The following is a 14,419-nucleotide window of genomic DNA, read 5'->3' as shown; positions in this document are numbered from 1 at the left end:
GACTCCACAAGAGCCTTCTATTTCTGAAATGCCCCAGAACGATGGTAGTCTAGTAAATAGAAATATACCATAATACTAAGTAAATAAAAGACCATCTAATCAAACAAAAATCCACATTTGGGACAATAGTGCCCAAAATACCCCTAACCATATGAATGGACGAAACCAGAATTTAAGGGTGAATTTATCCTACCCTCAGTCCTAACAATCATAATCCTCCAATTTATAGGTTTCTAATCATTTTAGACCCTTCAAATCAAATTTTAGGCAAAATTCCCAATTTGGGTGAAACCCTGAGTCTCAATATATAATTTTCACAAAGATTATGAAATTCCCATTCTAGAAGATGATAACCTACATTTCTAGATGGTATAAACAATAATATAAACCATATTCCATAATTTCCAATAAGGGTTTCATGAATTTAGGGTTCTAAAGCTTTTACCCACCATTAACGGACTTAAAACTAACCATGGAAACTTAAGGAAGCAAGGTAAAGGAACAAGTAATGGTTAAGACTTACCATCAAGGATAATCCGCCAAATCTATAGAATATTTGTCTCTTTCTCTCTTGGAAACTGTTTTTTTTAGTTATGGGACCAATTACTCAAAATTATCAATATAAAAGTGGGTTTCGCCTCCCGTCGACCGCTGTAGTAGTCACTATGTTCATTGCAGCAGTCTCCATGTAGTGGTCTAACCCACCTCTACGGCGGACCTCATTAACTCCCAATCCTCGCGGCGACAACTGGCGCCCCGCTGTGGCGGACTCCACTACAAGAAAATATGCTTTCAACCACTACTTCTTAGCGAAGGGATATGAATCCAGTCGTTAAAAGAATATTATAACGACCAAATATTTTTCTGACTGTTAAAGTGAAATTTGAGCCTAGAGGAATAACGAGGGGATAATATTTGATCTTTAAAAAGCATAATACCCGGTTGCTAAAACTAATCAATTAATAAAAAAGGGCGCTAAACTTTCCCTCTTATTTTTTCCCAGTACACTAGGCCACCCACCCCCCGCCCCTACTAACCCCAAATAAAAGAAAATCCCTCACGTTCTCTCTGTTGCAATTTTCCCCAACCCACCATCCCCCACGCTCGAATAAATGAAAGAAAAGTCCTTATTTTCTGTACAAAATTTACTTACTGAGCACGGAGCAACTCGGTGAAGAATCACATAAGATTCTGGAGTCCTCGCTGCGACTAATCTTCCGTTTATGTTGAAGTGGTCTTAGGATTTTGTTCACCTTCTCACCAAGGTAAGTTTTCTGCCAAGTATCTAAACTTCCAGTCGTAACTGTTGTAGAATTAAAAATTCCTTTATTGTTCCAATTATCTCTCTTGGTGATACATTTTGTTCAAATATAATGATTTTCTTCTTAGAATTACACATTTGCTTATATAATTACACCCAGCTTTTAAGAGCATTACCGATTAGTGTGGAGGAGTAGTTTTTTTTTTCCCTTTGATTTGTTGTGATATAATTATGAAATAGTTGATGGTGTTATTTGATTAGTATTTTTAGTAAGTTAAACTTAATTATTGGGGTTCAAAAAAGATGTTCTTGCATGCAGTTTCACTAATAATTTCACTGTGTTTATCACTTAAAGGGAAAATATCGGTATGGAGTTTGAGGATAATATCGATCATTAACCGGATGAGTAATTATGGAATAGTATGCTTAGTATGGTCAACAAAAAATTAATAAGCTCATAGCAATATTAAGGAACTCATACCAGGATACTATACAGTTGTCACTTGAATGATGTTTGCAAATGGGACAGGTACAGTACAAATTATGTGCCATTGCAGCATACAACAAGGCTCTATTTTCATTGATATCAAATGCTTTCAACCTATTGCTGAAATGGAATGTGAATTTATGTTGATGGCGGCACTGACATAGTATCTGTAAAGTGAACTATGAAATATTTATTAACTAGCTGAATTGTAGCAAATCACATCTACACCGCCTATTCCATGTTCAAAGTTACATTTTTAAGACATTTTTGGACAACTGACTCTAGTTACTAGATGAAATCTATGTTATCATGTAGGATTTTCATTTAATTGACATGCACACACAAAATCTTTCTGATATGAACATTCATCGTGTTGTTATTCCAGACCTCGCTTGGGTAATATATTTCTTATGCAGGTGGATTCCGGCTCTGTCTGATGATAAAAAAATGATCAAATTATATTCCTTATGTTGTAGGTTTCTCCCCAGTGTCAAGTGAAATACTGTGAGTTTTCATAATGTATTTGGTGCCAATTGCATTTGTCATCCTTTTGGTGCATCTCTACTAGGTTGGAGGTTTGATTGTTGTTGTACCTCCCTCTTATATTTCATTCTCACCCTTAACATTGCTCAAGTTTTCGCAATGAATAGCAATTGTAAAATTGATGTACAATTATGTTACTGTTGTAAAATAAATGTCACTAATGTAACTATAGACTGGATAGAGAAAAATGTCCAAAGTAATCCAATATCTTTTAATTGATCGAAATTGGAAATGTTAATATGTGGCAGACTCTAAGTTCCACATTACTGGCAATACTTGGGTGGTTTTCTTTGTTATTCCTTCTTTCCTGATACTAACACCTTCCTAATATATAGGTCCATAATGTTAGTAAAGATGCTACTAATTATAATATAAATTTGCTTAAATATCTGTGACTTTTAAGGAATAGTGTGAGTCTCTTGATATTTGCAGTTGTGATGTTAACAAGGTGGCTATTCGGTGCCCAATAAATAGTTGTACTGATGGAGGGATTTGAATGGAGAGGTATGTGATGTCTGCTATATTGTTGTTATACTGTGCAGTGGTTTGGCACTTAGCTTTTGTTGTGCTGACGGAACTCAAAATCGTGCTTATAAATCTACATTCTGATGTGCAGATAAATAAAAAGCTTTTTACAGTTATGTCTACTTGATAGAATCCTCTGAAATCTTCTAATCAATATAACCTATTAATCGGAACCTTTTCTTGTTGCAATCTAATTATAACCACATGCGGTGTCGATCATCACCCTCCTTTAGATATTCTGAGGAAGTACTCAAAAGTAGATCATGGAATCTCATCCATCATGCTTAACCATGATGGATGTCCAGCCTTCGTTTTTGTCTTTTGTTGGGACATAATTGAAATGATTTACTATTTATCCTGTAGCTAGATAGCCTTATAGGTAACTATCTCAAAGGACCAGTGTAATCTCCTCAAGATCGAATGAACAGGTGAATTGAGTTGCCCACATTACTCAACTAGTGAACTAAATGACCTATATCTGTGTTCTTCTTTAGTACTATTCACTGGTGCTTTTAACATGTTCACTTTGGCACCACAATTTGTTGATGGTGTTGTTTTAATCAGTGGCGATCAAAAAAATTTAAATCATGGGTGCTCAACTACTATTTTCGAAGTTGCTACTGAGATTGAGTGCTCAATTAATTTATTTATATGAATTACTAGTTTTTCTATATAAATAATAGCGTTTGGCTCCATAACTAAGAGCGCCTATAACTTTTAATATAGGTCCAATCATTAATAGTCCTGGTTAGGTGATCTTTGCAACAACACAGGAGCCTTATTTCAGGTTTGTTCAAAACCTTTCACTTAGCTTATTTATGTTTGGACGCAAAGCTAAACATCTGGTGAACTCAAATGCTGAGAGCTAGTATAAAATCAGTAATCTTCTATTTATTCTATTGCCAAAGTGATGAATTTACAAGTCTTACAGAGTGTGTATGATAAATGAGCTTTTTCATGTATACTGTCTCTTAAATAAATTATTTTCTAAACCTCTATATTGCTAATGTGAGACATCTGACAGAGATACTCTGTAAAAGCTCAACTGAGTGTTCACCCCCCACCCTCCACCCTCCATCCCCTCTTTTTGCGGTTTGGTGTTAAGGTACATATAAATTTATTATATAGCTGCCTAAAAATGAGTAATTGATTCTGCTGAATTTGGTTACCTTGCATATGAGACTGAATAATAGGCTGTCAAGAATTTTTGGGGTCGCAAGCTCAGTTTCAATACCAGTGTGTTGGGTTTATATGTTACATATAACATAATGAAAATGAATCTGCAAGGGTTATAATTTGCATTTTTTTTCATTTTAGTTTTCCATGTCCCAAATATCCTCTCAGCCATTGTTATTTCTTTTTAGCAATTTCTTTGATTTTCCATCAGTTGAACAGAAGATAGTCATGCGACCATATGGGATGTAGAAGCTTTAGGAAAATTTAAGATGTGCATTTCTTTCTCAGTTTCCCCAGAATGTTTGTAGTTACATAAATGGAGAAATGCAGTCCATTCACTGTACAAATGGCGACTGTGATTTTTTTTTTTTTTTGGGCAACAACTTTATTTTTTTGGCTAGCTTTTGAAGTTTTTTTGTTGCGAGTTACAGGGGCATAGCAGTTGATGCTTGCATATGCAGATTTGTTCCTTGTATCATCCAATCAGTGCATATATTGAATATATTAATGTCCAGCCTTATTCATTTCACTTTTTGCAATTTTTCCACTACTTTGTGACTTGTATTAAGGCATTGGCTTAATTGTGCTCATTTTTTGTGCTTGTTGATTTCTTTCTAGGTTTAATACAAATAGATGCCTGCCATTTCAGATTAGCCTTATTAGTGAGATAATGCCTGAGATATCTTTTAGTTACAATTTTGTCTTTGGCTAAGTGCATTTTCCTTTAGTCTAGTTTTAAACATAACTGCTCAACTACATAATCTATTTCTTTTTTCCTACAATCTCTCTTGTTGGCGTGAACAAATTGGAGCGAAAATGGAGTTTCACGCGAGGCTCTCATAAACAGTGGGTCATGGAGTCAATCATTCCACCTCTGAAACTTGTACAAACACTAACAAAATAGTGCTATTTTAGTTTTTGTTCGCTGGGTGGAGGTTAGTCATCTCAGTCTTGCTCATTTATATATATTTTTTTGCGAACTATTTAATGTACTCCATGAGAAAATATAATAATTTACTTTGACTGTTTAACTTGGAAAAATGAGCATAATGGGCACCATTCTTTTACTTTTCAGTAGTTTTAATATTGGGAAATGTCTTACTTTAACTGAAATAATAATAATTATTAGTACCAATGCAAAGGTAATTCAACTAACTATAACTAAATATTAATTATCATGATTGTGTCTCTCTTTATTGAAAGCTAGTCGACCAAAATGATGCTACTTTAAATTTCAAACTGTATGAGGAAGTGACAGAGTGAGTTCTGCAGTTCTTTGGTGTTTCAGTTTAAGAAAACATTTTAAATGAAAAACCAAAAATCGAATCTTTTTAATTTTAAATTGAAACCGATCAAATAATCGAATAAACTGAATTTCTCTGGTTTAAACTGTTTAATGCCCACCCCGACATAGAACACTAGAAATACTAGAAATCAAAGCAGTAACAAAAGTTTGGTTATAAAATGAAGTTTGGTATATGAACAACAATTAACTAGGAGAAAAGAAAAGAATATTATTGTTTTTTCTGTTTTATGGAGATATCACTTCTATCCTTAGCCAATGGCGGATGGCGGATGGCGGCTATCCTTCACCTTTAAACTGTTGTCTTTCATTTGTATCTTTGTGGGATTAAAGAAAGTGATTTTCTAGTATAGAAATTGTGGGAGTGGTTCTCTCCAGCTTCTTTTGATTCTGGAAAAATCAGGAAGAGACACCTCAAGTTGTTTGCTGGTTAGTTTATTAATTGATTGTGTTGGGGCATATGCCTGTTCAAACATGTCTTGGCTAATGTGGTAATGCATACCACTTGTTAGCTTTGGTTTTATTTAAGACCATACAAATTTATATGTAGATTCAATACTATTGGTATGTCGCCTTTGAAGTCTTTTATTTGCTCTTTTGATTGCATTAATGGTGAAGCTCGGGTAGAAGACTCTCCAAAAAAGACAACAATGAGGAACCATAGATCCATCAAATTCTGTCATTGTAGATTACATTATCTCTCTATATTCTTTTGTTTTATTTTTATTTGTTACTTTTTCGCCAATCTTTTTGGAATTTGATCCAGCCAAGGTAATGGTAAGCTTGCCTCTATATCTAGAGAAGCTGAATTTAAGAACTTCAGTTGGTTGACTCCACTGCAGCATGCATTTTCTTCTCTTTTTGTCTAGTGAGATTGGAGATAAATGAAGTTATTGCATAGATGGCCTGTCAAAATTGTCAATCATCAAAAAATATATGTGAACGTTCTTCAAATGTGCATACTCTAACAGATCTCTTAGTGAGCTTGATAGTGTGATGTCTCTAAAATTTTGGGGTTCTATAATTTTGGGATTCATTTTTATAGATTCAACAGTATTTTCTATTAGATGAAGTTTAGAAGTAATAAGATATCATTGAGGCCTCTTCTTTCTTCTGTAATGGTTTATTCTTTGTTACTAAACTTTGACATATACTTGTTCTTTGAACAGATCGAGAATTCAAAGTTGAAGAACATGTCCTTGAAGAAAGTGTTAAGCAAGTTGAAGTGGAGGTTCTTTTGTTTTGTTAGGGATGGTTCAAAGACAATGTCTTATGTACATATTCCTCAAATTAGTTAGTGTCATAAAAGATTATTAAAGACCAGATGGCTTATTAGCGAAGGGAAAACCTGGTCGCTAAATGGATGTATAACGATAGGAATTTATGTTGTCGCTAAAGGATCTTCAACGACCGGGTTTCAATCCGGTCGTTAACTTTTAATGGCAAGACTTTTAACTACCAGTGATGACCGGATTATTTCCCGTCATTATTGAATTATAGCGACCGTATTTGGTCTTCTAACGACCAAATTTCCCCTCGCTAAAGACCTACTTTCTTGTAGTGCTCGCTGTAGCGTACCCCATCCTCTACAGCGATCGCATTAGAATCAGAAACTCTAGTTTTTCACCAAGTTTTCACCCAAAATATTGACATCAATCCGAGGCCCTACACACACAAACCAGACATGCACACATAAGTAAAAATCTGCTACGGACTCACCCGTGACTTGGAATTCCTAACGGAGATCTAATTCACTAAGTCAATCCCCAACGGAAATAAACAAGTTTTCAAACAAGTGCACAAAATACTATCGCAAGCCTTTGCTTTGAAATTCTAAATCTTTAAGTTCTCACTAGACTCGCTCCTAGTCTCGGAAATGAACTGTCAGGGGTAAAATGGTCAAAACGCTCCTAACGACCTAGTGGGTCATTACATTTAAATTTTAGGATTTTTTTTTTTAGGAGTAGTAAAGAGGGAGAAGAAAGACCTGTTGAATTGTTTGATACTAACATATTTAGGTCTGTGCTTCAATAGTACTTCCCTGTGCGTGCTTGAGTAATGAAAAAGATTGCAGACTTTCTTACACTTGCACTTATGGTTGTGACTCTGTATATAACTTTTTATTATTTTGTAGTTCGCCATGATCCTGTATGTCCTATGGTATAATTGATCCATCTTGATTGAAACTTGTGCCATGTGTGGTAAGGATTTTCTTGCATATATTCCATGTTTTGTATCTTAGTCTAGAATTTGCCCTGCATGTTATTGAAGCAAAATAAAAAGTGTTGCCCTGTTTAGAAAATGATGATAGGCTTTCTTTGATATGTCTCATAAATATTTAGCCTTTTAAGAAATTGTACCATTAGTCAGCCTTTTGAGCTTGCAGCCTTTCCTTTGTTAGCCGTATCTTTGCCTTGATCTTTTTATTGAATCTCTAGTTTTTGCACCCTGCTTCCTTGAGCACTGTAGCTTAGACTGTGTTATAATTGACAAATTTGAAGAAAGGTATGGTCAAGTTAAAAAAAAAAAAGGGTGACCAATGATAGCTGCAAAGTGATTAAAAGACCCTCTTAAAAAGAATGTGACATAAATGGAAAAAAGGGAAAAAAATGCTTGAAAAAAAATAAATGATTGAAACGTTCTTGATATGAGAGAAATGCTTGTGAAATAATTGATGAAGAGAGGGTTGATAAATAAAGTGAAGAGATAGAAAATAATGGGTGATGAAGTCTAAAAGTGCAAAGTACTTAGGGAAGCGTAAGTTACTATTATATAGTTTTCCTACCCGTCCCCTAGACAACATTACAACCCGTTAAAGTCCTATTTGATTCTCTTCGAGCACACTTAATGAGTGGAGATGTACCTAATGGGCAAGCCTATGGTTCTTTGTGCATACATGTGAATTCGTTTGTGAGTGCGAGAGTTGTTCTTTGATGCTAAGTCCTTAAATTATATTCATTCTTTGATTTGAGTGTATGGACTAATTCTTCTTGTGAGGGAACTTGTTCCATGATAGATAGGTGATGTTATTGGATTACTTTGAAAGAGTAGGTGACCGAGTTTGATGAGTTAGAGTCCGTCTCTGATGTTCTGAGGTTAGAAGTTTGTTGTTTGTTTGTTGACTTGTATATCTTGCATGATGATCAGGAAGTGTATATTTGATGTTGTGAGTTGCTATAAGGCCCAATTGTTGGTATCAACCAAAGTGGTGGTGTTCCTAAGCTTGAGTTATTGGGAGTGGTTTTAATGCTTACTTGAGGACGAGCAATAGTTTTAATGTGGGGTGGTGATGTTCGGCCAAAAATGCATATATTTATCTATTGTTGTCTCACATTCTAGTACTTTTAATTGTCTTTTAAGTATTAACTATGATGAATTGTGCTTAATATTATATTTTTAATTTGTAGGAAAGATATATGAAACTTGGACGAAAATATGTGAAATTGAGAAAAGGAAAAAAGGTCACTGTTGAAGCATAAAGGAGACATCAGGTTATTATTTAATGATTGGCTGGAGCAAACTTTGCAAAAGCTAAAAAGGAAAAGAGTAAGAATTGAAGCAGCCAACAACGTATGAGGATTGAAAAATTAGAAGAGCAACATTGAGGCTAGCTCTGCATGCGACGCGATCCCTTTGTGGGTTGGACAAGTTTTTTCTATTTGAGTTGGGATTGGATGAAAATATTTCCTACATCTATAAATACATCCTAAGCCTTATTTTAGGGGGTGCACAACTTTTGAACTAGAGAGAGCTTTGAGCCGCCGTGAAGGTCATAGTTACAAGTTTTACCTTTTTTTTTTCTCTGTAATACTCGTTTTACGTTTTTAATTGGATGATTTTTTGTTTTTCCTCCATGTCTATGTGGAGCTAAACTATTTAGTTCTAGGGTTCTGATTCAAACATGAAAGTTGATGTTTGATTATCGTTTTATCTATTGGTTTTCCATCTTTGGGTTATTTATTTATTCTTAATCTTAATTGTTTGATTATTTGACGAAATAGTTGAACACTATCTGTGGCGTGTAAATTGAACTAGGATGCAATGCGTAATAAGAATAAATAGAGCTTCTTCGAATAATCGTTTCGCTAATGAGGATAGGAATATACCATTTAGCCTTACTTAGTTGACTACAGAGCTATAAATGCGTTCTTGTTATTTTCTGATGACCATAGGAATATAGGCGTTAGAGTAACATCTACAGGTTTGTGAGCAACTCAAAAGATACTCATAAAGCAAGAATTAATCCGTCAACTAGTAACTCACGAAATAAAATAGATGTACGATTAGAAGACTCAACTGGATTGTTAGTGGTCATAGCCCTAGATTTATCTCTTCTCCGATAAAAATCTTCCATTTCTTGGTTGAAGTTCATTATTTGCTTTCTTTTATTTTTAGTTAGTTTACAAATATAACTTAGGATATTATTTCTTGTTTAGATTATTAGCATTAGTTTAATTTAGTAAATAGTTAATCATAAGCCCTTGCGGGCATGATATCTGGACTTTAATCCTATATTACTTGTACGACCGTGTAAATTTGCGTGTGCGTTTGGGAGCAACAGGTCTATGTAGCTCTGCCACATTTTTTTTTTTTATCTTAAACTATCTATATATTGAGGTGTTCCGAGTTTTTCCATTGCAATTCAACACACCGACCCACAATTTAAATCAGTGAGTAACCATCGACATCTAATGCCCAGTTGAGTCTTCTCTATTCACATGTTAATTATGTGACCAAATTTAGAAAGGAAAAAACAACTTCCACACTTGAGGTTTTCATTTTTTTTCTTCTGAATTTCGCCCTAGTAAATACAGGCATATCACCAGCACATAGATTTCTTTTTTTAACTTCAGTTTTTTCAAGTTTTAGCAATGAACTGGTCAAATCCACTGGTGGATAGTTCAACGTGTAATTGTAATTGGTAAATACTTACGGTGTTTACACCAAACTAATTCAAGTTATCATGGTTAAATGGTTTAATGAAGTGAAAATGATACTAATTTTATCATGGTTAATTGATAATTTTGTATCCATAATTGATTTGATGTAAACATCCGATACGGATAAATTTTTATAGCTGCTATGATAAAAGAAAAAAAAAAAACTAGTGGTGGCGTGTTCACTTTTACTAGCATTTCCATACGTTCAAAAGGGGCCTTGATGGGTACGTAGAAGCGCAAAATCATTAATACTGAAACTGTTTTTATCATCAAATTATTTAACTCTGCACCAATATTTCTCTTGATAGGTAAGCCAATAATGTAGCAGAAAGCATCAGTGTTATATCTAGGAAGAGAGTCCATATATACAAGATAAACAAATAAAATATGCTCCTTTCTTGAATATATATATGTATACCATTTATGCAGATAATGGAGAATATTACATGGCATATATGGAAATAAAGTAAAAGAAACGTGATTGAAAATAAATATTTTACTACTGAACTATATGCAGTCAGATAACTATATTCTGGTCATATTTCTATTTTTAAACAAGTCAAACTAATAATCTGGTCTTTCCCCTTGTGCAGTAAAGATAAAAATGAACACTGATGGTAAGACTCAATTTGGAAATGCTGCTTTTCGAGGAATCTTTAGAGATCATCAGGGAAAGTGGTTGTTGGGTACTCAGGTAAGTTGAATCCTACTTCAAGCCTTACTACAAAATTGTGGAGCATTAAGCAGGCATTAAATGTCGCAAATTAATTAATGGATTATGAAGCAGTAGAAGTGGAAACAAATTGCTAAATTGGTGTCAAGCTTATCAATGAAGAGACATACAACATCATCCGTTCACATCTATTATTGAAGATTCTCTATATTTGCTGATGGCCCAACAAGGCCACGATTCGACATGGGGGGGGGGGGGGGGGGGGGGAAGCAAATCAGAGTGTCGATTTTCTAACATATGAAAGACACAAACATGATGTACCCTTGATACTCTAGAGAAATGCACTTAAAGACATAAAATTTCTTCTCCCAGCAGACTTAAATGGTATTGCTTATATAAAATATTAGGATTTTTATTTAGCTTGTTCTCTTTTTTTTTTTTTTCAGTACAAAAACAAAAAAAAAGATAATGGAGAACATGGGTTTTTAGTAGTAACCACAAAGTGGTTTGAGGCTTTGGAAGATTCTGCCAATTGGGTACACAAAGTGGTTTGAGTCATGAAATCCAAAAACATGCACCTGCGAGGTTGTGTCATACATAGATTTGACACATACCTGATTAGAATTAACAGTTACCTAATGCTTTGCTCCCCTCCCATAATACCTAACATTCAGAGAACACACCTTTGTGCTTATCCAGCTCACATGTCCTTTTTCTTTTTCTTTAGTCGTCCCGTCTCTGGAATACATTGATCTGATTAATTCGAATTCACAACATTTAGACTCAATAAGGGTGGCAAAATGCTCACTACCAAGAGATTTTTTACTTTTGATTTTTGAATGCGAAATCTCTGATTAAAGTTAGAGTTATTTTAATCATTCCACTATACCCTTGGCGGTCGCAGCTAATATACTGGACATTGCACTGAGCTTTTATCAGCCACGTCTTTTGTTGATGATTAAATTTTACCAGGAATTTTATTTTCCATCTTCTTTATTCCCTTTAATTAGTTGTTGCCTTTATAAACATTTTATAGGGAGCACTTAGTGCCATTAGCCATGAAACAGCACGATAATTATAAGTATTAAAGGGATGATAAAAAGGTTAATAAATTTTCCCTATGGAAGGATACCCTGCGGCAATAAGGATAGAAATCTAAAAGCCTAAAGTAACAACATTTTTCCTAATATATTCCATACATAGTACTTCAGTTAGCAATCCATCTACATCTATTGACCAAAATAACTGAACGACACGACAGAACAGCACCACACCAACATCTTCTTAGTCACATATCAATTAAAGTCTCATAACCTTGACATATATGTACTGAATTAATGAGATGAAAAGTTCAAGCACAAACACCAATTATGGTTAATTATACTCTAATGGTACCATAGTTATCTTGAACTTAAGGATGATGATTTCTCTTAAATTTAGAATAATACGGCAGGTAATAAAATACATCATTTCTCTGTAACACAAACTTTTATCAGCCCTCATGCCTATCACAAAAATATTCTTTTTATTGGGGCGATACCTTTTCAGCACCATCGTTTATCTGATTTCTTTCTTTTGCCACAGGTTTAGAACATGTTTCCTTTGGCCACGAACAAGAGAACGAACTCCTTTGGTATATATAATACATGAGGTTTTCACTAATATTAGGTAGTAAATATATATTTGAAAATGCAAAAGCAAGCAACAAAGATAAGCCTAAAAATATTCTTACAGGCGGAAAAATAAATGAAAAATAAGACCATAATGTCTTGTCAGAGAGCACCACATATATGTAATTCTCATACATAATATGGTTCACTCTTGACACTAATCAACCATGCAAATCATTACAAACATTCTCACCTTCACTTATATAAACACCCCAAAAAATGGAACATCAAAGGAAAGAAATATGCCTTCCCTTTGCTTCCTAGTAAACAACCTTCACTCTTACACGCACAACCCGCACAACCCCAAAGGCAATAATACACATCCCAAATATATATAATTACACTGTCAGTATATAAAACTTACTTTTACGAAGGGAAAGAACAGTCCGAGGCAACTTCAGTCTCCACTTCCCTTCGATGAAAATTACGGTGGCAGCCACAGGCTGCACATGTAAGGGCGTCGGGAGTTCCTTCCTCGCCAGATGACATGAACTCCCGACACCCATCAACCGCGTATCCACCAACACTTGCAGCATGATTCTTCTGACACTCTCTGTACCTTACTGTCCTAATAGTAAGAGATGAATTCGTCGAGTCATCATAGTAGAAGTCATCCTTCTTCAGAATCACGTGACATTTTGTCATCTCTCTTCTTTAGTTGGAAAAAGAAAATTCTCGGCTAATAGAGAGAACAGAAAATTCTCAGCTAACTACAGTCATAATCTCTCCATTTACAAACCCTAACCCTAGAAGGCATATTTATAAAGCAAGCTTGGTAGTAGTACAATCATTTTTTTTTTTTTTGGGGTCGTGGCATACTGTACCAAGTAAAAGTTGACGCATTCATTACACATTTGTTTTGTCTCTTCAAGGCTATTATTAGTTTATATTTATTCGTGTCAGTTGGGGTCTCTCACTAAGTAAATTCTTGAATGATCGTTGTGATTTGATTGCTCAACTTCCAATTACGTATCAAATTTGCTTTGCTTAAAAAGGATTTACCGCTCCATTATATTTGAAAAAATCTAACTTAATACAAATCATTATTACAGTCGTGTTGCTATAATTAGGCCTGTAATAGTGGCTGGTTTCTTATAGAGCTACATGATAAGCTTGCTTTTATTTAGACTAAATGAATTTGGCCCTTAAAAGTCATAGGAAAAGTCCGTAGGGCATTATTTATGGAGTAATTTATAATCCAGCAGTGGCAAGAAGTTTCTACACCCTGATCGAAAATGTAAATTTGGTAACAATACCTAATAAAAGTAGTTAAGCTTTGATCAAAAGCGAATTCAAGATTTGAAGTTTATGGGTTTCTATGGCAATCTCAAGTTCATATATAATACCTAATTCGGTCCATAGTGAAATTTTTATACATATTTAGTGGATTTTTTTAATACAAATACAAGATTTGAGCAAAAGTTATTGGCTTCACATGAACCCGCATGTTTAAGGCTAGATCTGCCCTTGGCTTCCATACACCAATAACTTAAAAGAATTGTTATTATATCGGATAACCTAAAAGATAGGAGTAACTACTCAATGTAAGAATATATTTATAACGTAAAAATTCTAAAACTACAAGTGTATGGATCCGTACAACAATTGTGTTGAAAATTTATTCCCAGTCTAGTCTTACTTGCACGCTGGTTAAGTGTTGTCATGATGAAGGCGACGACATTTTTTTCCTCTTCCTCATGAGACATTTGACCTGCAGTTTATAATAGTCATTCCATCACCACAATTTATCATTGGGTGCAATTCAGATTCGAAATAAGAAGTGAACATTGCAGTATTCATTAGTTTTGGGAACTAACTTTCTTCTTTTATTGTTATATATT

General features: G+C 34.4%; 1 protein-coding gene and 1 long non-coding RNA gene across 3 annotated transcripts; one reads left to right on the top strand and one right to left on the bottom strand.

Annotated features, from left to right (window-relative positions):
* Positions 1-1,012: 1,012 nt before the first annotated feature.
* On the top strand, positions 1,013-6,792 carry LOC132618191 (uncharacterized). 2 transcript variants are annotated; one of them, XR_009574020.1, is made up of 4 exons: positions 1,013-1,265; positions 2,225-2,795; positions 3,543-4,927; positions 6,465-6,792. It is a non-coding gene; the product is annotated as an uncharacterized LOC132618191 (long non-coding RNA). The 2 variants fall into 2 exon arrangements; XR_009574019.1 differs by having other exon boundaries at positions 2,165-2,795.
* Positions 6,793-12,619: 5,827 nt separating this feature from the next.
* LOC132619220 (mini zinc finger protein 2) lies at positions 12,620-13,495 on the bottom strand. The gene has a single exon (XM_060334169.1). The coding sequence runs from the start codon at positions 13,221-13,223 to the stop codon at positions 12,945-12,947; it is 279 nt and encodes a 92-aa protein (XP_060190152.1). The 5' UTR covers positions 13,224-13,495; the 3' UTR covers positions 12,620-12,944.
* Positions 13,496-14,419: the final 924 nt, after the last annotated feature.

Source organism: Lycium barbarum, chromosome 11, assembly GCF_019175385.1.
Source record: "Lycium barbarum isolate Lr01 chromosome 11, ASM1917538v2, whole genome shotgun sequence".
In the NCBI taxonomy this organism is placed as follows: domain Eukaryota; kingdom Viridiplantae; phylum Streptophyta; class Magnoliopsida; order Solanales; family Solanaceae; genus Lycium; species Lycium barbarum.
This window is presented reverse-complemented; position numbering and strand designations above follow the sequence as displayed.

Bases quoted from the DNA above. Each gene is read 5' to 3' on its own strand.
- LOC132619220 (XM_060334169.1), bottom strand. From the start codon at position 13,223: ATGACAAAATGTCACGTGATTCTGAAGAAGGATGACTTCTACTATGAT.